At 38.5% G+C, this 24,438-nt stretch overlaps 1 protein-coding gene across 1 annotated transcript in view; it reads left to right on the forward strand.

Annotated features, from left to right (window-relative positions):
* Positions 1-1,794: 1,794 nt before the first annotated feature.
* The window catches only part of LOC131155152 (uncharacterized), a 29,866-nt gene continuing 7,222 nt past the window's right edge, over positions 1,795-24,438 (forward strand). Inside the window, exons 1-6 of the mRNA XM_058108090.1 lie at positions 1,795-2,154; positions 14,876-15,088; positions 15,194-15,385; positions 15,460-15,660; positions 15,760-15,840; positions 16,903-17,038. Of these exons, the coding sequence (XP_057964073.1) occupies positions 2,050-2,154; positions 14,876-15,088; positions 15,194-15,385; positions 15,460-15,660; positions 15,760-15,840; positions 16,903-17,038 (928 nt within the window). The 5' untranslated portion in view covers positions 1,795-2,049. The remainder of the gene's footprint in view (positions 2,155-14,875; positions 15,089-15,193; positions 15,386-15,459; positions 15,661-15,759; positions 15,841-16,902; positions 17,039-24,438) is intronic.

Genomic DNA, 24,438 nt, shown 5'->3' on the forward strand with positions numbered 1-24,438 from the left:
GCATTAACACATGGGTCCGGGAAGCATTCAGGGGGGGTGTAGGTCTATAACTTAGGTGTAAACCCTTCCTCCCTCTTGCTATCATACTACCTACTACCCTATTGCCTTTTCCCCCCTTTAGGTGCCTCATCCAAGTCCCTCAAACTCTTCCTTTTCAAATCGTCCTAACTCCTTCTCGTGGTCATGACTTCTTCTAAATTAATATACTTCTAAGCTCGTGTGACCAATTCCCCCATATTGGTTGGGGGTTTCTTCCTTAGAGAATTTAAGAAGTCCCCTGGTTGAAGAGCTGTTGTTAGAGCTGCTACCGCTACTCCATGATTCAGGTTTCGAATTTTGAAGGTAGCATTGACAAAGCGGCGCATAAACTCCTTAAGTATCTCCTTTTCCCCTTGGACAAGACTCATCATATGAGCCAAGGTTTTTGCCATTTTCTAGCTACTGACAAAGTGCCCAACAAACTGCTGCTCCATTTCAAGAAAGGACTTAATAGTGTCAGTCTTTAGGATCCGATACCATACCCTAGCATTCCCTTTTAGGGTGGTTGCAAATGCTCGACACATGATTGCATCATGTGCACCTTGCAATTGCGTCAACACCCTAAAGGTATCTTGGTGCTCCAAAGGATCAACCAATCCATCATATGCTTCCACATTTGGCATTTTGAAACCACTTGACAAAGGAACCCCCATTTTGGTAAAAGGAGGGTTTGAGGATTTGGTTGAAGATTCTCATATGGAGGGGTAGTTGCGTACATCCTTTAGCAGTTTTTCCAACTAGTTAAGTTTTTTGAACTTTTCCTCCAACTCGCTTGCAATTTTTACTTTCTTCACCGAATCTGAAGCCTTCACAGCAATTTCTTGTGGGACAATTGCCTTCCCATCATACACTGCTTCTGTCTGATTAGCCTTCGGACCATGCTACCCATGATCCTTTTTCTGATGCAAGATCATAGTGAACATGTCTTCTACCCTCTTTTGGAAGGCTAGAAAGTCACTTAGCAGCAAACCTGAATTATCTGTCGGAGTGGAATGAATTGATTGGAGTGATTGGTTTCCCCTAGCGGATTCTCATTTGAAATTATGCGTTGTGGTCATGGTCGAGGACAGTAAGCCTCCCAAGAGTTCCCACAAACGATGCCAACTGTTGCTACCAATAATCGAACTGCTCTTACTACTTTGTCCTTCGACTACGACCACCTCAGAAGAATCAAACAAGAATGGTTTGGAGGACTCAGGATATACTCTGAGGGATCACTCTGTTGCTTAAGTTAGGGAATGAGAGGTTTAGATTGCAACAGTTAGTAAAGAGTGAATAAAAATGTGATGTTTACCTCCTATTGGGATCCCCTTTTTATAGTGGTGGAGGCAGACCCTCATTCAACTTGACATTTATGAGTGTCATTATGCTTAGGTGGTAATGAGTAACTTAAGAGAGGTTATGTAGGATATTAATAGTTGCACTTGTAACTGTATTAGGAGTTATAGATAACCTAAGGGCGGTTATGCGAGACATCAAATGGTGGTCTCATATCTATTCAGCCCAATGAGTATGTCTATTAATTTTGAGTGTATCAAATAATAAAATCAATTATAAAATACTTTTATTATTTTTTAATTGTCATGTTCATTAAATTTTTTTTTGTAAACTAAATTTTGAAAGTAGAACAATTAAGTTAATAATTATAATAATATTATTTAATTTAAATATGAAAATAAAAATATTAAATTAAAATTTTAATTTCTATTAATTTTATAAATGTTAAGCAGTGATTTCTAATTTTCAGTTTCGTTTGTAATTTTTGGTTTTCGTTTCTAGTTTTTATTTTGCTAATTTGAGTGTTATGCCAAACCACCCAAAAGAGTGTTTGTCGAAGTGGAAACTGTGGGAAGGTTTCTCATTTCCCGACATTCGGCGAAGCCTCTGGTTAATGTTACTGGAGCAGCTTCTGAACTCTCCAGCTCTTCCTTGAAACTGTTGTGCCTCTCTCTCTCTCTCTCTCTGCGTGGGAGTGTGCGCCGGTAGGTGTGTGTGCGCCGGTAGGTCGCAATGGCACTATGGATGGAAACGGGCTCGGAACCCAAAACCGATAGTGAAATAGCAGACCTTGACGCTATCTCCGCTCTCAAGGAGTCTGCTGCCCTCGAACTCAAGGTTCTCTCTCTCTCGTCTGTGTCCTGTTTTTTCTTCCTTCTGCGATTATTCAAACTCGTGCAAACGAAGTTCTTGAATAGAGCTTTGTCTTTCTCTGTTGCTAATTTTTTGTCAGTTTTTTTACGGAGAATCCGGCAAGTGTTCTCTGTGATTGAGAGTTGTTTTTCATTTTATTTTCAGAATTAGACGAATCTTTTGTGCATCGGTAAAGGCAACAGTAGGTTCTGTTTTAAGCTGGATTGCATGTGGCAACTGAAATTTGTGGCATTAAATTTCATTCTATTAACAAAAAAGACTAATGCTTGATCATCAAAGCCCTGAAATTCCTATGGTATCGGCATATACACTCCAGTTACCTCACATCCACAAAAAGCGAAATATATTAATTGGATTGGAATTTTTCAATTTCGATATAATGCTTGGATGCTGTAATAAGCGGCCTTTTGAAATACGTGCAAACAATCTTGTTGTGGTAATTGAATTGCACAGCAGAATATAGGATCAAACAAATGCAGCACTCAATAGTAAAATATACAGAAATGACAATCTCAATGACTGTAATGAAAGCAATAGTAAAGACACAATGAATTACGTGGTTCGGCAATACCTACATTTACGGGAGCAATTATCAATTTTCTTACTTTCTTGTGTCAAAGACACGAACAACCATTACAAATACATCATAAACAACATATAAATAGAGTTCCCGGAGGATTTCCCTCCAAACCCCAACCAACTTAATGTTCCTATTCAAAATTTGAAAATCTGCACTCGATTCCCGAGCCAAACCGTCGACGGTTATAGGGCTACCGTTGACAGTTTTCCCTTGCTGACACCAGCATCTTGATTTCCATCATGTTTTCTCTTTGTGCATGTCTTCCACTCAGTATGTGAGCCACATATCACAGCAATCTCCACCTTGGCAAACATACACCCCTTAGGCGAAACTGAAAATATAAACCCGTTGCTCTACGTTGACCTTGGGACGTTAGGTTGGGACCGCCTTCCTTCTAGTAATTGGAGACATTCAGCAAGTCCAAGCAATGCTTGAACTTATCCGTGGTAACCGACTTCGTCAAGATATTTGCTGCGTTCTCAGAAATGTGAACTTTCTCAAGCACAAGTTCACCTGAAGAAATCAACTCCTAGATCCTGTGGAACCTTATGTCTATATGTTTGGTTCTTGTATGATACACTTGATTTTTTGCCAAATAGATGACATTCTGACTGTCACAATGTAGCTCAACTCCACCTTGCTGTATGCCCAGCTTCTTGACTAAACCATTAAGCCACAATGCTTCCTTAGCAGTTTCGGCGATTGCCATATACTCCGACTTAGTTGTTGATAATGCTTTCAGAGATTGTACCATGGACCTCCAACAAATGGGTCCTCCCACAAGGATAAATACATACTCTATTGTAGACATCCTGTCATCAAGATCCTCTGCATGATTTGCATCAACAAATCCCATAATTGATGAATTACCCTGTTACTTGCAGAACATGATGTCATAGTTAGAAGTACCCCGTAAGTATATGAAAATCCATTTTATGACATCCCAATGCTGTCTACCTAGATTTGAAAGAAACTTACTCATCACACTGACTGCATGTGTCAGGTCTAGTCTTGTACATACCATAGCATACATTAAACACCCCACAACACTAGTATAGGAGACCTTTGACATGTCTTGGATATCATCATCCGTCATTGGGCATTGAACGGTAGGCAATTTAAAGTGATTTTCTAAAGGTGTACTTATCGGTTTGTATCAGCTATGCTAAACCTCTCCAACACCTTCTCCACATAACCGCCCTGAGATAACTACAATCTCCCTGCAGTTCTATCCCGACGAATCTCCATCCCAAGTATCTTCTTGGCTGCACCAAGATCTTTCATGTCAAATTCTTTATTCAACAGAGTCTTCAATTGATTTACCTCTGTTATGCCCTTCGCAGCAATTAGCATGTTATCAACATACAACAATAAGAAAATGAGAGAACCATCATCAAGATTTTTCACATACACGCAACAATCATACTAATGCGGAACCCCAAGAATGAATGTACGGAGACCCCAAATAAGATTTATCAAAACCCCAAACCCCAAATAAGATTTGACATGGTAGTGGATCCTTGACCTATTGCTTGACGTGAAGCACAAACCAAGAATATCAAATTAATGGATGAACGCCACAAAGGTAGCACCTTTGATAAGTTCGGTGAAAGTTCAATGAAGAACTTGAAGAGAAATAAACCTTACTTGGAATTGTATGCTGCCAAAAATATTCCTTTTTCAATACAACAGAGAGTTGGCTACTTATAAAAAATAAAAGAAACCCATGACATCAGTCCGACTAATAAAAATAGGCTATGACATCAATTTGGCCAATAAAATAGCCCCACATAACCTTGAGCATGCCACATGCCATGTGCCATGTCATTTAATGAAACATGCGCAAGTCACATGCCATGTTTAATTTACACAATTGATCAACTATTTAGCTCATACTTTAATTAAAACAATAAAAATTCCCCAAACATCCCCTATTGGCTTAAGGTTCCAGCTTCACACATCTTTAGACAATTTACTATCTTAGTTTAGGCTCTTCAAGAAAATCCTTTTCTTTAGTGTCCATGACCCTCATTGACTCTTGCTCAAGCAACTTCTCAATTAGTCCTTGCGTAGCGTTCTTGATCTTCTTGGCTCTAGTTCTTGTGATGGGTCCGCTTGACATGTTCAAATCATCCTGTGTAATCAGAGCTTATTGGTTCATATCATTCCCTCTCTCCTCAAAAGGATTCGTCCTCGAATCATCACCAACATCAAAAGGGGATAAATCAGAAATGTTGAAAGTTGCATTGACCTTATACTCACCCAGTAGATCCAACTTGTATGCATTGTCGTTGATCTTTTCTAGCACTTGAAAAGGTCCATCACCCCTCGGGTGTAGCTTTGTTTTTCTTTTAGTAGGAAACATCTCTTTTCTCACATGCACCCATACCCAATCTCCCGGTTCAAAAGTAACGAACTTGCGCCCCTTATTGGCTTGAGATGAATATTGTCGGTTCTTCTTTTCGATGTGCCCGTGCTTGTTCATGGATCCCTTTCACCAAGTCGGCCTTGTGTCGTCCGTCTAAGGTAGCTATCTCATTCACAGGTAGCGGCATCAAATCCAACGATGTCAAAGGATTAAAACCATAAATAATTTCAAATGGAGGAAAATTAGTAGAAGCATGCACAGTTCTATTATAAGCAAACTCAACAACTGGTATGCATTCTTCCCATGATTTTAAATTCCTTTGAATGACCGCACACAATAAGGTAGTTAAAGTCTGATTAACTACTTCGGTTTGACCATTGGTTTGAGGATGACAAGTAGTAAAAAACAATAGCTTAGCTCCTAACTTTCCCCACAAAACCTTCCAAAAGTAGCTAAGGAATTTAACATCCCTTTCACTCACAATTGTCCTAGGAATGCCATTCAATTGCACAATGTCCCTAAAGAATAAATTGGCTATATTTGTGGCATCATCAGTTTTATGGCAAGGAATAAAATATGCCATTTTAGAAAATCTATCAACCACCACAAATATAGAGTCCATACCCCCTTTGGACCTAGGCAAACCTAATATGAAATCCATTGAAATGTCTACCCAAGGTTCACTAGGTACACGAAAAGGAGTATAAAGGCCATGAGGTAAGACCTTAGACTTAACTTGTTTACATGAAATGCATCTAGAACACACTCTCTATACATCTCGACACATATGTGGCCAAAAGAAGTGTTTATGCAGAATATCTAAAGTCTTTTGTACCCCAAAATGTCCCATCAAACCCTTGCTATGTGACTCTTGCACAAGCAATTCTCTTGAGGAGCAGTTAGGCACACAAAGACTGTTCTCCCTAAACAAATATCCATCATGCCTATAGAATTTATGAAACGCAACTTTATCATATCCCTTATACACATTAGCGAAATCAGAATCTTTAGCATATAAATCCTTTATGTACTCAAAACTCAATAGCTTAGTGCTAAGTGTAGTAATTAAGACATACCTGTGAGAAAGCGCATCAGCCACGACATTCTCTTTCCCCTGCTTGTACTGAATGACATATGGGAAGGTTTCGATGAACTCTACCCATGTGGTGTGGCGATGATTTAGCTTACCTTGCCCCTTCAAATGCTTTAATGATTCATGATTAGAGTGGATCATGAATTCTTTAGGCCATAAGTAGTGTTGCCATGTCTCCAATGCCCTCACCAAGGCATTCAGTTCTTTATCATACGTGGAGTAGTTCAATGCTGCCCCATTAAGCTTTTCACTAAAATATGCAATGGGATGTTTATCCTGCATCAAAACAGCTTCAATTCCAATCTCGGAGGCATCACATTCACTCTCAAAAGTTTTAGTGAAATCAGGTAAAAGCAACAATGGAGCAGAACATAACCTATCTTTAAGCATTTTAAAGGCATGTTCTTCAATTAAAGGTGCAGCAATGATGCTAAAATCTCTCACAAACTGCCTATAAAAACTAGCCAACCCATGAAAACTATGTACATCGGTTACAAATTTAGGTGTTGGCTAATCTTTTATTGCTTTCACCTTTTCCTCATCCATCTACGCCCTTAGCACTCACCATATAACCCAAGAAATAGCCTTTTCCATGCAAAAATTACATTTCTTTAGGTTAGCAAATAAATTTTCTTTTCTAAGAACATCCAGTACACTTTTCAAATGATCCAAGTGATCATCAAGATTCTTGCTGTACACTAGGTTGTTGTCAAAATAGACAACAACAAATCTGCCTATAAATGCACGCAACACATAATTCATCAAGCACATGAAAGTACTAGGTGCATTGGTGAGACCAAATGACATAACCATCCATTCATACAAACCGTACTTTGTCTTAAATGCAATTTTCCATTCATCACCCGGTTTCATTCTTATTTGATGGTAGCCACTTTTAAATCAATTTTGAAAAGATGTAAGAGCCATGCAGTTCATCTAACATATCATCTAGTCTAGGGATAGGATGATGATACTTTATAGTGATTTTATTGATGACTCTACAATCCACGCACATCCTCCATGATCCATCTTTCTTCGGTACCAATGGCACGGGTACCGCACACGGACTCATGCTCTCCCGCACATGCCCCTTGGCTAGCAGCTCCTCAACTGTCTTTGAAGTTCCTTAGTCTCCTCGGGGCTGCTCCTATAGGCTAGATGGTTGGGAATCGTAGCCCCGGGGATGAAGTCAATTTGATGCTCAATTCCTCTAATCGGTGGCAAACCATTGGGCACGTCTACAGGAAAGACATCCTCGTATTATTGCAGCAAAGAAACAACAACACTAGACAAGGAAGAGGTGAGTTTGTTAGTGCTCAAATATGCCTCCTTGTACATGAGTACAACTAGAGGTATTTGTGCATAAAAAGCTTTCTTATACTCCTTTTCTTTTGCATACAAACTCACTTTTTCCTCTCTTGTTGTTTTTCCCTCATTTTTACCCCTCTTTTTTTTTTTTCTAATTTCAGCTCCTCTCTTGCCCTCATTTTCTCTCCTCTCCTTTTTTTCAATGCTCTCTACCTCCCATTTTGTTTTATTCTCAGTCCCTCTTTTTTTTTTCTCATTATTTGCTCTTTTCAATCTCACTTGATTTTCATACACTTGCTTAGGAGTCAGTGGTACAAGGGTCACACTCCTTCCATCTTTTATAAAGGAATACCTATTCTTGAACCCATCATGAGTGATGCGTCGATCATATTGCCATGGTCTGCCCAATAAGATGTGACTAGCATGCATAGAAACCACATCACATAGAATCTCATCAAAATATTTTCCAAGTGAAAATACAATCAACACTTATTCACCCTAACCTCCCCACACTCATTCAACCATTGAAGTTTGTAAGGCCTAGGATGTTTTATGTATTGCAACCTCAACTTTTCTACTAATGTGGTACTAGCTACGTTAGTGCAGCTCCCTCCATCGATGATCATGCTACACACCTTATCATAGATATAACATCGAGTATGAAATATATTCTCACGCTGCTCCTTATTTTCATCTTTCACCACATGCATGTTTAAAGCTCTCCTAGTTACTAATGCCTTGCCATGGACAACATACTCAACATCACTAGACTCTTTTAGTGAAGACATGGACTCATGATCACTCTTTTCATCATCGGTCTCAATAGTACCATCATCTCTCATAATCATTGCTCTTTTATTTGGGCATTGTGATGCAATATGGCCAGTCCCCAAACACCTAAAATACTTGGTATTTCTGTACTTATTAGGTTGAGAAGAAGTTGTTCCTTTTTCATGGCTGGATTTGGAAACAACTCTTTCTTCTTTTGATTTCCCTCAATTTGGTTTCCATGTGGAATGGGAAGCTGAAGTTGTTGTAGCATGCTTGTTTCCACCCTTGTGTTTGAGTTAACTCTCCACTTTTATTGCCATATGCACCATATCCTCTAACTCCACATAGTGCTGCAGCTCCACTATATTAGCAATTTCTCGGTTCAACCCACATAAGAATCGTGCCATTGTAGCTTCTTTGTCTTCCTCAATATTTGCCCGAATCATAGCCATCTCCATCTCCTTGTGGTAGTTCTACACACTTTTGGTACCTTGGGTAAGACTTTGAAGACATTGGTGTAAGTCTCAGTAGTAGTGGTTTGGTACAAATCGCTTCCTCATCACTGTCTTCATTTCAGCCCACGTCTCAATAGGCCTTTCCATGTTTCTACGCAAATTAAGAAGAATTTGATCCCACCATACCAGTGCATAGTCAGTGAACTCCATAGCTGCCAATTTCACATTCTTTTCTTCGGAATATTTATGACACTCAAAATTGAGCTCAACCTTTCTCTCCCATTCAAGGTATACATCCGAGTTATTTTTTCCTTGAAAAGGAGGGATCTTCATTTTGATGCTTCCGATGTTTCTATCTATGTTATCTCGACCCCTTGACTGCCATCGAGGTTGCGGCTTTGGCCTAGCACCTTGATAAGAAAATATGCCCATACCGTCATGTTCATTATTACTTGCTTTGTTGGTACCTATATCATGTTCAAATTTAGCAATCGGAGGAGTATGTGGCCTTCGCCGCCTTTCATTGGATTGCCTTCCTCTCAGTCCATCAATTGTAATGTCTTGTCTATCCAATCTGTCTCTGAACTCCCCAAAAACAGTATTGAGTCTTTCAAACTGCTGTTGAATGACTTGCAAGGTAAAGAATGAGTCTTGTGGAGGATTCTCATTCTCGCCACCCTTGCTAGAAGTTTCAGCGCCAACCGCCTTTCTACTCATGATTTCAAACCTGCAAAAAGTATATTAGAGAGAAAAAAATTCCTCACTCACTCCCTTACGTGTTTTATCCTCAAACAATGACACTCAACGCTCGTGTTTTGACCCAAATTTTTTTTGCCTTTTCCCCTCTGACACGCTCACACACTCGTGCCTCTTACCACTCAGGATTTCTTTTTTAGTTCTTTAATGAACTAATCCCAAGAAAACCAATAGTTCTACCAAACGCAGCAATTGAATCAATGAATTATAAACAAGATATCAATGAAAATAACAATAGAACAACTAAATAATGACACAAACCAACGAAGGAAAGACAAAAAGAAGTCAAGAAAACAATAATGATGCAAACGAAATGAGAAGAAATTCAATGGAACAAAATAACCAACTCGACCAAGGATATATTCAAACACAAATCGGAATAATGAATCGAATAGATTTTAGAACGGACTAAGATAAAGCCAAAGGAGAATCTAAGTTAAGTGCAGCCACAAATTGCATAAACCTTCAAGCTGCTGCCTCCTCTTTTTTTTTTGAATGCAAAATACTACCTTTTCTCTTTTTTTTTTTTTTTTTTGAATGCACATAATGGCTTTTTTTTTTGGGTGCTCTAATCGGCCTTGTTGTGTTTCTTGCAATTTTCAGCCACAAAAGATTCAATCTTGATGATGGATGATATTAAAGAAGAGATGAAAAATTTTGAAAACAAGAAAACAAGATAGGTAGATCGGATGATAGAAGAATATGAAATAAGGATAAATGATTATAAGATAAAAGAATTTTCGAAAGAAAACAAGAAAAATAAGATCGATAGAACCTGATTTGAACCAAGGATCTGATATCAAATGATGCGGAACCCCAAGAATGAACGTCCGGAGACCCCAAATCAGATTTATCAAAACCTCAAACCCAAAATAAGATTCGACATGGTAGTGGATCCTTGACCTATTGCTTGATGTGATGCACAAACCAAGAATATCAAATTAATGGATGAACGCCACAAAGGTAGCACCTTTGATAAGTTCGGTGAAAGTTCAATGAAGAACTTGAAGAGAAATAAACCTCACTTGGAATTGTATTTAGCTAAAAATATTCCTTTTTCAATACAACAGAGAGTTGATTACTTATAGAAAATAAAAGAAACCCATGACATCAACCCGGCCAATAAAAATAGGATATGGCATCAATATGGCCAATAAAATAGCCCCACATAACCTTAAGCATGCCATGTCATTTAATGAAACATGTGCAAGTCACATGCCATGCTTAATTGACACAATTGGCCCACTATTTTGCCCATACTTTAATTAAAATAATAAAAATTCCCCAAATAGTCCCTATTGATCTAAGGTTTCAGTTTCACACATCTTTAGACAATTTACCATCTTAGGCTCTTCAAGAAAGTCATTTTCTTTAGTGTCTATGGCCCTCATTTACTCTTGCTCAAGCAACTTCTAAATTAGTCCTTGCGTGGCCTCCTTGACCTTCTTGGCTCTAGCTCTTGTGATGGGTCCGCTTGGCATGTGTAGATCATCCTATGCAATCAGAGCTTGTTGGTTCATATCACATACTCATACCTCCTGTAGTCTATCTGGATCATATAGGAATCAAAATGTTTGTACAATTGCCTCAAAGACTGTTTCAGTCCATAAAGAGATTTCTTCAGTTTGCAAACTAAATGTTTTTGCCCGGATTGACTCAATCCTTCTGGTTGTACCATATAGATCTACTCCTCTAAGTAACCATGGAGAAATGCTGTCTTCACATCCATTTGTTTTAGATGTAGGTCATAATGAGCTACTAATCCCAACACCACCTTGATGGAAGTGTGTCGGACCATAGGTGAGAAGATTTCATCATAATCTACTCCCTTCTTCTGTGACTACCCTTTTGCCACTAACTGTGCCTTGAATTTCTCTCATTCTTTTTTTGAAATTGCTTCCTTCTTCCTATATACCCATTTGTAGCCTATCTCCCTCTTCTCATCTAGAAGCTCCACTAAATCCCAAGTCTGGTTCTTATGCTGCGATTCCATTTCCTTAATCATACCACCCATCTACCTACTTTTCTCCTGGTCGTGAACTGCCTCTTGAAAAGTAGTTGGATCCTTGCAATAGGTAATGAAAGCATAACATGCCAGATCATCAAATCCATACGTGGGCGGTGGTCTGATAATGCGTCTAGATATCCATATAGGAATATTGTCGACTTGTTGGTTTCCCTAGCTAGAACTCCCTACAACCTGCGGACCAAGATCATTGCCCTGAGTTTCTAACTCTACTTGCACATCATGCTCATTTCTGCTCTAGCTTTTTGGCTTCTGTTTCTCTTCATCATCTTTTTGAGTACGCTTCATCATAGCTTTCTTATCGAAAACTAAATCTCTACTGATCACTACGTTGTTTGCCATTGGATCCCACAACTTGAATCCTTTCACACCTTTTCTGATACCCTAGAAAAATGCAGCATCTAGACTTTGCGTCAAGTTTCGATCTCTCCTCACTAGATATGTGCACATGGGCTAGACAACTGAATACCTTCAAACTGGAGTAGTCTACTACATTACTTGTTCATACCTCCTCTGCAACTTTCCCCCTAGTGATGCCCTTGGCGATTGGTTTACCAAGAAACATGCCATACTAACTGCCTCGGCTTAGAAGTTTTTCGCTAGCTCTGCATTCAACTTGAGACATCAAGCTCTCTCAACCAGAGTTCAGTTCATCCTTTCAGCCACACTATTTTGTTGTGGTGTCTGGTGAACTGTGAAATGTATCCTTATGCTCTGCTGGTCACAAAACTCCATGAACCTTGGATCAGTGTACTCGGTCCCATTATCTGACACGAGGCATTTAATTTTCCTCCTGTTCTAGTTTTCCACTTTAGCTTTCCACAATTTAAACCTGGCAAACGTATCTAACTTGTGCCGCATGAAGTACACTCTGACCTTCCGTGAGTAATTATCAATGAAACTCACAAAATTCATATGTCCACCCTGTGATGCTACTCTCACCGGTCCCCAAACATCTGAATGAATGTAGTCAACAATACCTTCCGTCTTGTGAGTGACTGTTTTGAACTGCGCCTTGTTCTGCTTCCCAAAAATACAAAACTTGCAAAAATTCAGCTTGCATGTTTTCATTCGCTTCAAGAGTTTCCTCTTATTAAGTTTCTTCATCCCATGCTCACTTATATGCCCTAACTGCATATGCCACGAAACAGTGTTATCAAATTCAGAATTTACGGCTACAACTCCACCTACAATTGTAGTGCCCAGCAGTGCCTAGATGTTTCCCGCTAACTTCTGCCCTTTCATCACCGTTAGAGCGCCTTTACACATCTTCATAATCCTACTTCCATACTTGTAACTAAATCCGTTACAATCCAAAATGCCTAATGAAATTAAACACTTCTGTAGATCCGGTATGTGTCTTACGTCACATATGGTTCTCAAAACACCATCAAACATTTTAATTTTTACGTTTCTTGTTCCAATTATTTTACATGAAACATCATTACCCATTAGAACGGAACCAGAATTAACCGACCTGTAGGTGCTGAACTATTTTTTATTTGGTGTCATGTGATAAGAATACGCTGAGTCTAGGATCCAAGAGTCCATGAGGCGATCTGACTCCGATGAAACTAAAGCATATCACCATCACTGCTTTCCAAATTTCCTTTTCCAACTACATTTGCTGATTTTGAAGTGTCCTCTTTATTTTTGGCATTCCCCTTCTTCCATTCTGGACACTTCGATTTTATGTGCTCCTTTTTACCGCACTTAAACCACCAAATATCCTTCTTCTTCTTGGATTGCGATCGAGACTTATTTTGATTCGATCCGTTCTTGAATTTTTCTCTCCCACGTTCATGGTTACCCTTCACTACAAGCCCTTCACCATATGAAATTTCATCGCTAACCTTCTTTCTTTGATGAAAGACCAGTAATGCGCTTGTTACCTCTTCTAAATTTAGGATTTCTTTATCCCATGTTAGAGTCGTAACCAAGTTTTCATACGTGTGAGACGCTGGTAGGGAATTCAATACCATCAGCGCCTTGTCATCTTCCTCGAATTTCACATCAACCCGCATTAAATTACTTATGATTTGATTGAATGCATTGATATGTTGGTTCAAATATGAACCTTCCACCATCTTAAGCCTAACTTTTTCTTAAGAAATAGTTTATTCGTAGAGAATTAGATATATACTGGCTTTCAAGCTTTTGCCAAACAGCTGCAGGAGAATCCTCTTCCATGATGTGGTATAGCACGTCATCGGCCAAACACAATCTGATAGTAGCCATAACCTTTGCTTCCAATTCCTTCCAATTTGTGTCATCCATGCCTTCCGGTTGAACTTTGTATAAGGTCTTCACCATACCTTGTTGCACTAACAGATCCTTCACCCTTCTCTGCCATAAATTGAAATTTGCGGCTCCATCAAATTTGACGACATCAAATTTTGTAGACGAAGTTCTAGAGGCCATTACAACAACGCTTTTATACCAATTTGTTGTGGAAATTGAATTGCACTGCGGAATATAGGATCAAACAAACGCAGCACTCAATGGTAAAATATACAGAAATGACAATCACAATGACTGTAACGAAAGCAATAGTAAAGACACAATGAATTATGTGGTTCGGCAATGCCTACATCCATGGGAGCAATCGGCAATTTTCTTACTATCTTGTGTCAAAGACACGAACAACCATTACAAATACATCATAAAAAACATATAAATAGAGTTCTCGGAGGATTTCCCTCCAAACCCCAACCAACTTGACGTCCCTATTCAAAATTTGAAAATCTGCGTTGGGTTCCCAAGCCAAACCGTCGACGATTTGAAGACATGCCGTCAACAGTTTCAGATAGAGAGCAAAATCTCTTTGAAATTGGGCCAAACCGTCTACCGTCGACGGTTTCCCCTTGCTGATACCAGCATCTTGATTTCCATCATGTTTTCTCTTTGTGCATGCCTTCCACTTAGTATGTGAGCCACATATCACAACAAATCTCGTTTGTTTGGACACTGATATTTGGCGGGCGTTTATCATGGTGGATTTAAGGTATATTAAATTTGGAACTAGACAATTTCATTTTTATTTTTCTTTCTCTCGTTCCAACATTGAGTTGAGTTTCCCAACTTACTTGGTGGTCCTTAAATTTGCGATGCACTGCATCTTAAACTGTTCGGTTCATGCTATATTATAAGCTAGCTGGTGGACACTTGGTAAATGGTATTTAAATGGGGCCTCTCTTTCAAAGATGAAATATTGAGATATCTGATCATGGCTTTGATGGTATTCTGAGAGAACACTTAATCATTTCTTTTCTGACAATAAGACAGCTCCTTCAGATTTGCTGATATTAGTTGTCCATCTGTTGTGCAGGAAAAAGGTAACCAGTATGTTAAAATGGGTAAAAAGCATTATTCTGATGCTATTGACTATTATACAAGGGCGATAAATCAGAAAGTTTTAAGTGACTATGAGAACTCAATTATATTTGCTAATCGAGCTCACGTAAATTTATTACTGGGAAATTACAGACGAGCTCTTTTGGATGCTGAGGAGGCAATTAAGTTGGAGGCAACAAATGTCAAGGTATTTTATTTTATGCTGATCTTCTTGTCCAGCCACTTTTGGTCTTAAATAGCTGTATTTTCTTCTGAAGCTATTGTTTCTAATGTTTTGAACCCTTGTGATTAGGCACTTTATCGAGCTGCCAAAGCGTCAGTGTCTTTGAATATGTTGACCGAAGCACAATCATTTTGCAAGAAAGGACTTGAGAAGGACCCAAATAATGAAGAATTAAAGAAGCTAGAAAATCTTATCGATTTACGGAAATCTGAATGTGAACAGAGAGAGCTTCAAGTTTCCAAGGCTGTGGCTGCAGCTAAGGTTTGATGTTTGTGCTGTATGTCGAGTAGACTTTCTTTGGCTTCTGTGAGGCTTATTCTTTTCTCTGAATGCAGGACCTTGTTTCTGCAATTGAAAATAGAGGATTGAAGATTGGGAAGGCCATGTTTCAAGAATTAACTGGATTAAAAAAGCCTGTATTGGATAAAAATAATATTCTTCACTGGCCAGTTCTTCTTCTCTATGCGGAGGTTATGTCCAGCGATTTTATTGGGGACTTCTGTGAAACAGACATGTTTTCAGTTCATCTTCACATGATATCCATTGTTATTTGTGCTTTATTTACCTTAAAGATGATACATACTGGATTTTTGTCTTGATTTATGTGCACTTTGTGATGTCCTTAATTTTCAAACATGTTTTCAGAAAGTTGTCCACCATTACAATGGGACAAAGAAAATGCATACACTCGTGAAGCAGTTGAACTGTACTATGAGGTATGCCTTTGCCTTATTTATAATTCAAAATTACAATTTGGTTCCTAATCTTTGTGATTCTCTCCTGAATTAAACTTGTTTAATAGATTATTTTATCAGGCTCACCATGGCAGTTCTATAAGCTGTTAAAATTGTCACAAGAAATGCTGAAAATTTAGATGTTTATGTGGCCCAACATTTTAAGGCTTGTGCATATAATATGATTCTGTGCGTACTTATTACATGTAATGATGAAGCCAAGATATCTATCAAGAGGATACTTCTATCTCTTTCTTGCTTCTATAACTTTTTTCAAATGATTTTCCATTGAACCATGTGTGAGCAAACTTGGTTCATTGTTTTATGAGAACTCTGTCTGTTCTTTACTGATAGTACATATATCTACCTAGGAGCAATTTGTGGTTAGATATTGCATTATGTTAATTTGTTTTTTTGGTATATTTATTTCTTCAACTGTGAGCTTATTGGCAAAGTTGGCAGCTTATTAATTGAGATTCATGTGTATATCATTTGCTTAATTGGGAAGGAGATAATAATATAGTTCAAAACAATGATGGAGGAGTATGCTCAATGTATATTTATCTTTTGGCTATATTTGTGTTTGCATCATTTGCCTGAAGTTAAAAAATGACATAGGCCAGATGACATGGCATGATGATGTGGCATTAAGGATTCCTATCTAAAATTGGGAGAGTCTGCAACTAAGGTTGATGAAAATTTCACCTCTCTTAAATGGCCTGATAAGTAATACAATGTGAATATGCAATACTTAGTGCAGAAGGCTCCCATGCCATATTGGGGATTTGTGGAGTGTACAATGGGCAAGTCTTACCCCCACATTCTTATAGGATGTTTGTGTGACTTGAACATAACTTTTAGTTTTGGGGGTAACACCTAAGGCCAAGGCAAATGACATCACACCTAAGGCCAAGGCAAATGACATCCTAGTGCTTAAATATTTACTTAATATCCTCCAAAAAATGCCCTATGACTATGCATAATGGTCACATCTTATTTTACTTAGTTTTTATTTTTCTAATTTCTTAGTCCTTGATTTTTCAGGCCGGTTCTGGAGATTGTTTATCAAAAACAGATCTTCTTGGTTCTCTTTTAGAAGGCACTGCAGGCTCTCAGGTGGAAAACATTGGCAGTGAAGAGAAAGATGCAATTGATTGCTCTAATCATGGCATTCCTGCAGGTAGCCTGTTTTTAAAACTCCTCTTTCATCAATTCTGAGGCTAAATAATCATTTTATCAATTGTGTTTTCTTGTTATCAGTAGCTTGCTATTAATGAGAGCATTTTCTATGAATGTGCTTCCCCCCCCCCCCCCCCCCCCCCTTTTTTGGCTGTGAAATGAAAAAAATCATTGATAGCCTTGATGTGTTTTTTATGCCTTCCTGTGGCATACGCCTCCAATCAGAGATGTAGTCCTCTTCATCACTTAATTGTTGCTCTTTTGTTTTGTTGTTAAAAGTTGGGATTGTGTGTTGAATTGCTGAGAGGTTATCGGTATCAGATTGTGGAACACATAATTATTGGCTTGTAAGATTCTACCGACTAGAAAAGTAAGATTTGAATAAAGAAAACACCAATAAAATTTTCAAGTAGGGAATTGCCAATTAGCCTAAGATGGGATAGACATGGAAATAAAATTTTTCTTTATAATTTTATTATTTGCACATGTAAATTTAATGGGCCTAAAAAAAATATTAAATAGATTAATTGATTCATGTAAATGAGCCCATGCGGTGTGATTCATGGATTTGTTGTTGTTATAGAAGTCATCTTAAATCAATGTTACATAACTGAAAACTCTCCTTGATGATTAACTCTCTTAACCAACCGAGAGAAGAAAATAAAATTTAAAGAGAACTAGAAGGAAGATGGATTTATATTTAAGAGACTCTTAAGAGAAAATTGGATTAAGATTTAGGAAGACTTGAGGTGGAAGATAGGAAATTATAAATCCCAGGGACTGATCCACGAGGAGATTAAATAGAGGAAAATTGGAATTAATAAAGTAACATAGACTAAAGTAAGTCTATAATAAATTTTCTTCTCATCATCAAGCCTTTTAAGGAAAAAAAAGAAGTAAAGAGATGTGTATTGAAGGAGCACCAGAGGGGTGCTTGTTCGGTTTCTCTCCTATGTGGAGGATGGCCAGCATTTGTGTGTGGTCCACTTGGATGTCTTGATCAATGCCCAAGTGGAATCCATGCCTAAGTGGGAGAAGAAGATTTTTTATGGTTTGGAATGACCCACTTAGTTTTTATGGAATGATTGATTCATTAAGAAATCAATTGTGATTTGATTGGAAGGTGATTGATCATCTTTGGAGAAAAAAAGGCAGCAAATTAAAGAGAATTATGACTAAGAGTTACAAAATTTCAGCATTATGGTGAGAGCCATGAAAGGACAAAGATGAGGTAAAGGAGAGAAGAAAACAAGATGAAGGTTGGGTTTTAGAGGTGTGTGCGCAGTCAGATTGATCTCTACGATCAGATGTTGATTTGTTGTCCGATCGAGCTGAATTTTTGACACCATGTTCATGACTTGTCCTTCTTTAATCTGATCAGTTTGATTTCATTTGGAGGTCATTTGCATTGGTTTTTGTCGCTTGGAAAACAGCTAATCTTTTTGGTGAGACCTCTCCATTTTTCTTGAGGTTTGATTCCACCTTTTGTTGGTGATGATTCATGATGATTTGAATGCCAAGATTTTCTTGTTCTTGATGAATTTAGTTGATTTATACCTCTAGTTTTAATTGGAGAAGACCTATTGTAGCCTATTATTTAACATAGTGGAAGATTGGAAGCAGACTTCAATCCTTTGGTTTTTCCCTTCACACTAAGGGTATTCCATGTAAATATGGTGTTCCTGTTGCGATTGTGTGGTTGATTTGTATTTTTTGGCTGCTGATTATTTCATATTATTGGGTAATTAATTATTCTACTTAGTGTTAATTAGACTAGGGGAAGGTTTGTCTTGGGATTTTGTGCTTTGACCATCACCTCCATATCTTCCCTTCCCCAATCATGCTAAAACTCTAACCAATGGATGAGCTTAATAGCTGAGCTCAGGAGTGGAAATCCCTGAGTTCCAAGGAAACCAAGGATGAGCAATTAATTTTTTAATCCCTGAGTTTCTCCCACGCTAAATATTCCATGGCACTGTGAAGAACTTTCACCCAAATTTCTTAAGCTCTGCTCTCTACCCCGACCTTTCCAACAGGAGAGCTAAGATCTCACATCGTTGGGCATTGCCCAATCAACTTTAAATCATTGCCACACTAATCCCCACAACATCGCTGCAAAGTCATGTTGCAACAAAATGCAGTTGGGGGTTTCATCCGAAATTTTGCAAAAGCAGCACCAACTGGTCAAAAAGACCAATCAGGATAGCTTTTCAAATGAGCGAGAGAGCGAGAGAGAGCTCCTCCTAGGCACCCTTGCCTTCCAAATAGATTTCCAAAGGAAAGTGATGGAGTCATCAGTCCTTAATGGCAGGTTATAGTAGTTCTTTACAGAAAGAAAATACCCTTGCCATACCCAAGCCGCCTTCTTTGAATATTTCCAATCCTACCTCCATCTTTTTCTATACAGTTCGCCTAGCAACAACTCAAATTGCATCGCCCAATCAACAAAGTTTTTTCTCTAGGATAATTGGAAACAATTACATTTTCTCTGACAGCGCAATGTCAGAAAGCAGTCCTTTGTTTGTAGCAAGAGTGAACAGGGCTGGATATCTTTCTTTTGAAGCATAATCAGCGGACCAAAAAATCAAGCTAGAAACAAATTCTATTTCCATTACCACCACAAAAGCCACAAATTTAGAGAAATTGGTGTTTCCTTTCATGATTGCTTTCCAAAGTCACACCCATAGGTAGTTTTAACTTCCTCACTAAACCAACTAGCTTCACTAGGCAAATCTGCAAAGCCATTTCCTAAGCAAAAACTTATTGAAAGTTTGGATGCACTTGAGTCCTAATCCTCCTCTGTTTAGGTGGGGAGCAGACTGACCTCCTTTGACAAGAAGATACTTAGGCGATTCTTCTGCTCTAACCTGCTAAAAATCCCTTTGGAGTTTCTCAATTCTTGTAGCCACTGTAGCAAAGATGGTAAACAGAGGTAAGATGTAGGCTGACAGGTTGGATAGAGTACCTTAGTCAAGGATTGTCTGCTCCGTTTAAAACATACTGCCTCTTCCAACAGCCAATCTTGTTTCAAAATCTGTTGAAGAATGACTCCCACTGACATTTGGAATTAAATTGTGAAGCCAAAGGGGTCTATAAATACAGGGCAGGGAGCGGCCCCACCTTACATATTGAATTTTCTGCTAGTAGGTGCTTGTTTGCCACCCTTCCCACAGAAAAAACTTACTTGTCCCCAATTCTCAAACCAGAAAAGCTTCAAACTGCAGAAGTAAACATCTGAGGTATCGCAGTTGTTCCTCCTCTGCCCCTACAAAAGAATGCATTGTCATCAGGAAACAGGAGGTGGGTAACTTCCATGCTCAAGCTGGCAGGCAACTCCAGTTTGAAACCTTGCATGTATCTCAATCCATGGCTCTCCTCACTATCCTAGAGAGTGCTTCCATGATCATAATGAAGTGAAAGGTTGAGATAGGATCTCCCTGTCTCAAAACTCTCGAACTATAAGAGAAACCATGTGGAGATCCGTTAACAACATAAAATTTTCCATTGACACAAATAAACCCACTTGTTTCCAAAATTCATTCTCCTCAGAATATAAACCAGAAATTGCCTAGACATGGTTCTAGACCTTTTCAATATATATATATATATATATTGATAGAAAAATAAATTCATTAGATAAAGAAAGAATGTACAATCAGGAGAGAAGACATCTCCTTAATGAAATCTGGGAATCCCCAGAAAAAAAAAACAAAAAAAAGAAAAGAAAACACAAAAAATACAGCAAACTCAATCAGCACGCCCTTAGAAAGGACTTCCAATCCCGCTGAACATCTGTCAAACACATCCCCTTAAAATTTCCATTGCCCACACACCACAAAGAAGCCAGAAAAAGCATTTCTGCCACACCAACCAATATGGAATCTTCTTCCCAATCCTTTTCAATATCTTACTCTGTAGGCCCATCTCTCCCTTCCTCCTAGAATCAATGCACTCATTAGCACTAAGGTTGTCCCTGAATTTGTTTGCTTGGAACAATTGCATTCTGATACTCAGAAATAACGAAATCAATGGCCTTTTAATGCCTCAAAGGCAACACTTTCACAATGATTTTGTAGATTGAACTCACCAAACTAATCAGTGTGAGGTCCTTGATATCATCAAAACAACCCTTCTTAGGGATCAGCATAATACAAGTAGCATTAAGATTCTTTTCAAACTTCCTTTCTTCATGGAAATGTTTGAGTAGCCATAATATCATCCTTAATAAAGTTCTGGCACTTCTGTAAGAAGTCCAAAGAAAACCTGTTCAGCCCAACGGTTTCATCTGATTGTCCCTGACAAGATTTTAGGGTAGCGGCCACTTCCTCCACTTCAAAAGGCCTCTCCATCCACATACTCTCTGCCATGCTAATAGAACTGAACTTCAAACCATCAGTCATAGGTCTACTGGACCCTGTCTCAGTGTACTGGTTCTTAAGAATAGTCTATCTCGCTTCTAATGGCTCTTTTCCTCTTTAAGCTGCCAGCCTTCAATGGTTGTGCTTGAAATATAATTGTTTCTTCTGTAAGCATTAGTCAATTTGTGATTATTTATTTATTTATTTATTGTCTCCTTTGTATATCCAAAGAGCACTAGATTTCTGGTGAGAAATTTTCTCCTGTTTCACATGTTGCCAGCAATGTGCTTCAGCTCCTTTCCTCTTTCTTTTTGCTCCCTGAAATATTTCCCCTTTCATCCTCAAAGCTAACTCCGTGATGCTCTGCATGTTATGGGCAAGTTTGACCTTTATCCAGCCAAATACTCATCTGTGCAAATTTTCAATTTTTTCTACACTAGTTTAAGTTCTTCTGTCAAGCAAAAATTAGGATTTCTTTTCCCTCAAATGAATTATACCACAGACCTCTCTTTTCTGAACCTCATGTTCTCAAACCTGAAAGGAGTCCTGACTTCCTATATCTAGGCATGGCAATCAAGAACAGTTAGGCTGTGATGACTGATGAGAGATTACCCTTGGGCATTTATGAAGCATGCTCTGGAAAACCTTCTTTCCAAATCAAGAGAGACTAAAATCCTATCGGTTTTTGACCATATGAATACTTTGTTGTTAGACCAAGTGTATAGATGCCCTTGAAGTGGAGGATCATAAGTCTGACACAGTCAAAGAATAGGGGAGAAATACCTCATGGTAGTGGTCCTCCTGTAACCCATCCTCTCTTCTTGAAACCTGATAACATTAAAATTTCCCCAAATGCAGCAAAGGAGTTACCAATTGACTCTAATCCCTTCAAGTTCTGCCCAAATATCCATTGTGGTTATATCATCCATAGGACCATAAACACCCAAAATATACACACTGCCAATTTCATTGCCAATTACCATCCAACAGTTCAATCAGGCACGGTATAAAGTGATTGCCAGAACAGACATCCCTCACTCTGATGTTGCCATCATCCCACATGATAACAACACCTGCAGGGAAGCCACTTACCGGAAGAGCCACCCAGTCCACATTCCTGTCTGTCCATAAAGAGCTAGCTGTCCTTTGGGCCTTGATCTTAATGTGCAGTTTCACTGTTTTGGGCTTGGCCTGTTGGTGTTAAACACGAGAAATGGGTCAAGAAAGTTTGGGTTTTAGGTTTTGGGGTATAAAATTTATGCTTCCACCCCCCTGCCCCCCCAACCCAAAAAGCTGTGCAATAGTATCAACAATCCAAGTTAGGCATTTCATATACTCAGTATCCATATTCAAGTTAAAAAAAAATATGCACATGATATTCCTTTAGTCAAATTCAATCAAACCACCATTTTAATCACACAATCAAGATATTTTCAAATGCCATATCATTATAATTCTCCCCCTTTTGGCAGCATCAAAACTGTGTAGGGGAGAACAAACTTGGAGGCAAAAGGCATGATAGTCCAAGTATCATGTATACTCATGCGAAAAATGAAAAGCATATAATGTTAACCATTGATAATTGAAAAAGGAAGAAAGCATCTGAGTGCAAAAAAAGAAAAACAAATCCATGCCCCACCTAAAAGGGCATACACATCCAATGCAATGATAATGAAGTATCTAATATGATGATGGAGGCATTTGAGGATAGCGCACCATAAACACCCAAAATATACACACTGCCAATTTCATTGCCAATTACCATCGAACAGTTCAATCAGGCATGGTATGAGGTGATTTCCAGAACAGACATCCCTCACTCTGATGTTGCCAGCATCCCACATGATAACAACACCTGCAGGGAAGCCACTTACCGGAAGAGCCACCCAGTCCACATTCCTGTCTGTCCATAAAGAGCTAGCTGTCCTTTGGGCCTTGATCTTAATGTGCAGTTTCACTGTTTTGGGCTTGGCCTGTTGGTGTTAAACACGAGAAATGGGTCAAGAAAGTTTGGGTTTTAGGTTTTGGGGTATAAAATTTATGCTTCCACCCCCCTACCCGCAACCCAAAAAGCTGTGCAATAGTATCAACAATCCAAGTTAGGCATTTCATATACTCAGTATCCATATTCAAGTTAAAAAAAAATATGCACATGATATTCCTTTAGTCAAATTCAATCAAACCACCATTTTAATCACACAATCAAGATATTTTCAAATGCCATATCATTATAATTCTCCCCCTTTTGGCAGCATCAAAACTGTGTAGGGGAGAACAAACTTGGGAGGCAAAAGGCATGATAGTCCAAATATCATGTATACTCATGCGAAAAATGAAAAGCATATAATGTTAACTTGATAATTGAAAAAGGAAGAAAGCACCTGAGTGCAAAAAAAGAAAAAAAAATCCATGCCCCACCTAAAAGGGCATACACATCCAATGCAATGATAACGAAGTATCTAATATGATGATGGAGGCATTTGAGGATAGCGCACCAACATTTGCTGCTGATTGGCTTCAAACATGGTAAACCATTTATCTAGATAATTTATATGTGTGACAGAGTTTCCGTACAATCATATAAACCCTTAAGATCTCAGCCATGTGGCTGCCCTCTACTTATTCCCTTGGTTTGGTTCCTCTTTTTCCTCAAACTCAACACAACCTTCTGGGAAATCTGTCCAGGATGCAATGTATGGCCTATGGCTACTGGATATGTCCACTGAACCCAGTCAAGGCTATTGAAAAATGGTGGAATATAATTGTAAGAAACATGGCATAAGGTAATGAATGGTACGGGCTCTAGGTTTTTCAGTTACATCCTTCATATTTTGCAAAATACTATGACTCAAATTTATTCCTTTCTCATGACATATAGGAGCTCTGCCTAAAAAATCATTCATGGTATCCAAATGGCTTGTCCAAGATAGGATGTCATGGACAATGATTTTATTAGCCAAGCAAAAAATTAGTAGTTTTACCGGTGTGCTCAATTCTATGAAAGACCTCTTACTTGGTTGGTATAGCTGGAACAATCCCAGCT

The sequence above is a fragment of the Malania oleifera genome, chromosome 5 (genome assembly GCF_029873635.1).
Source record: "Malania oleifera isolate guangnan ecotype guangnan chromosome 5, ASM2987363v1, whole genome shotgun sequence".
In the NCBI taxonomy this organism is placed as follows: domain Eukaryota; kingdom Viridiplantae; phylum Streptophyta; class Magnoliopsida; order Santalales; family Ximeniaceae; genus Malania; species Malania oleifera.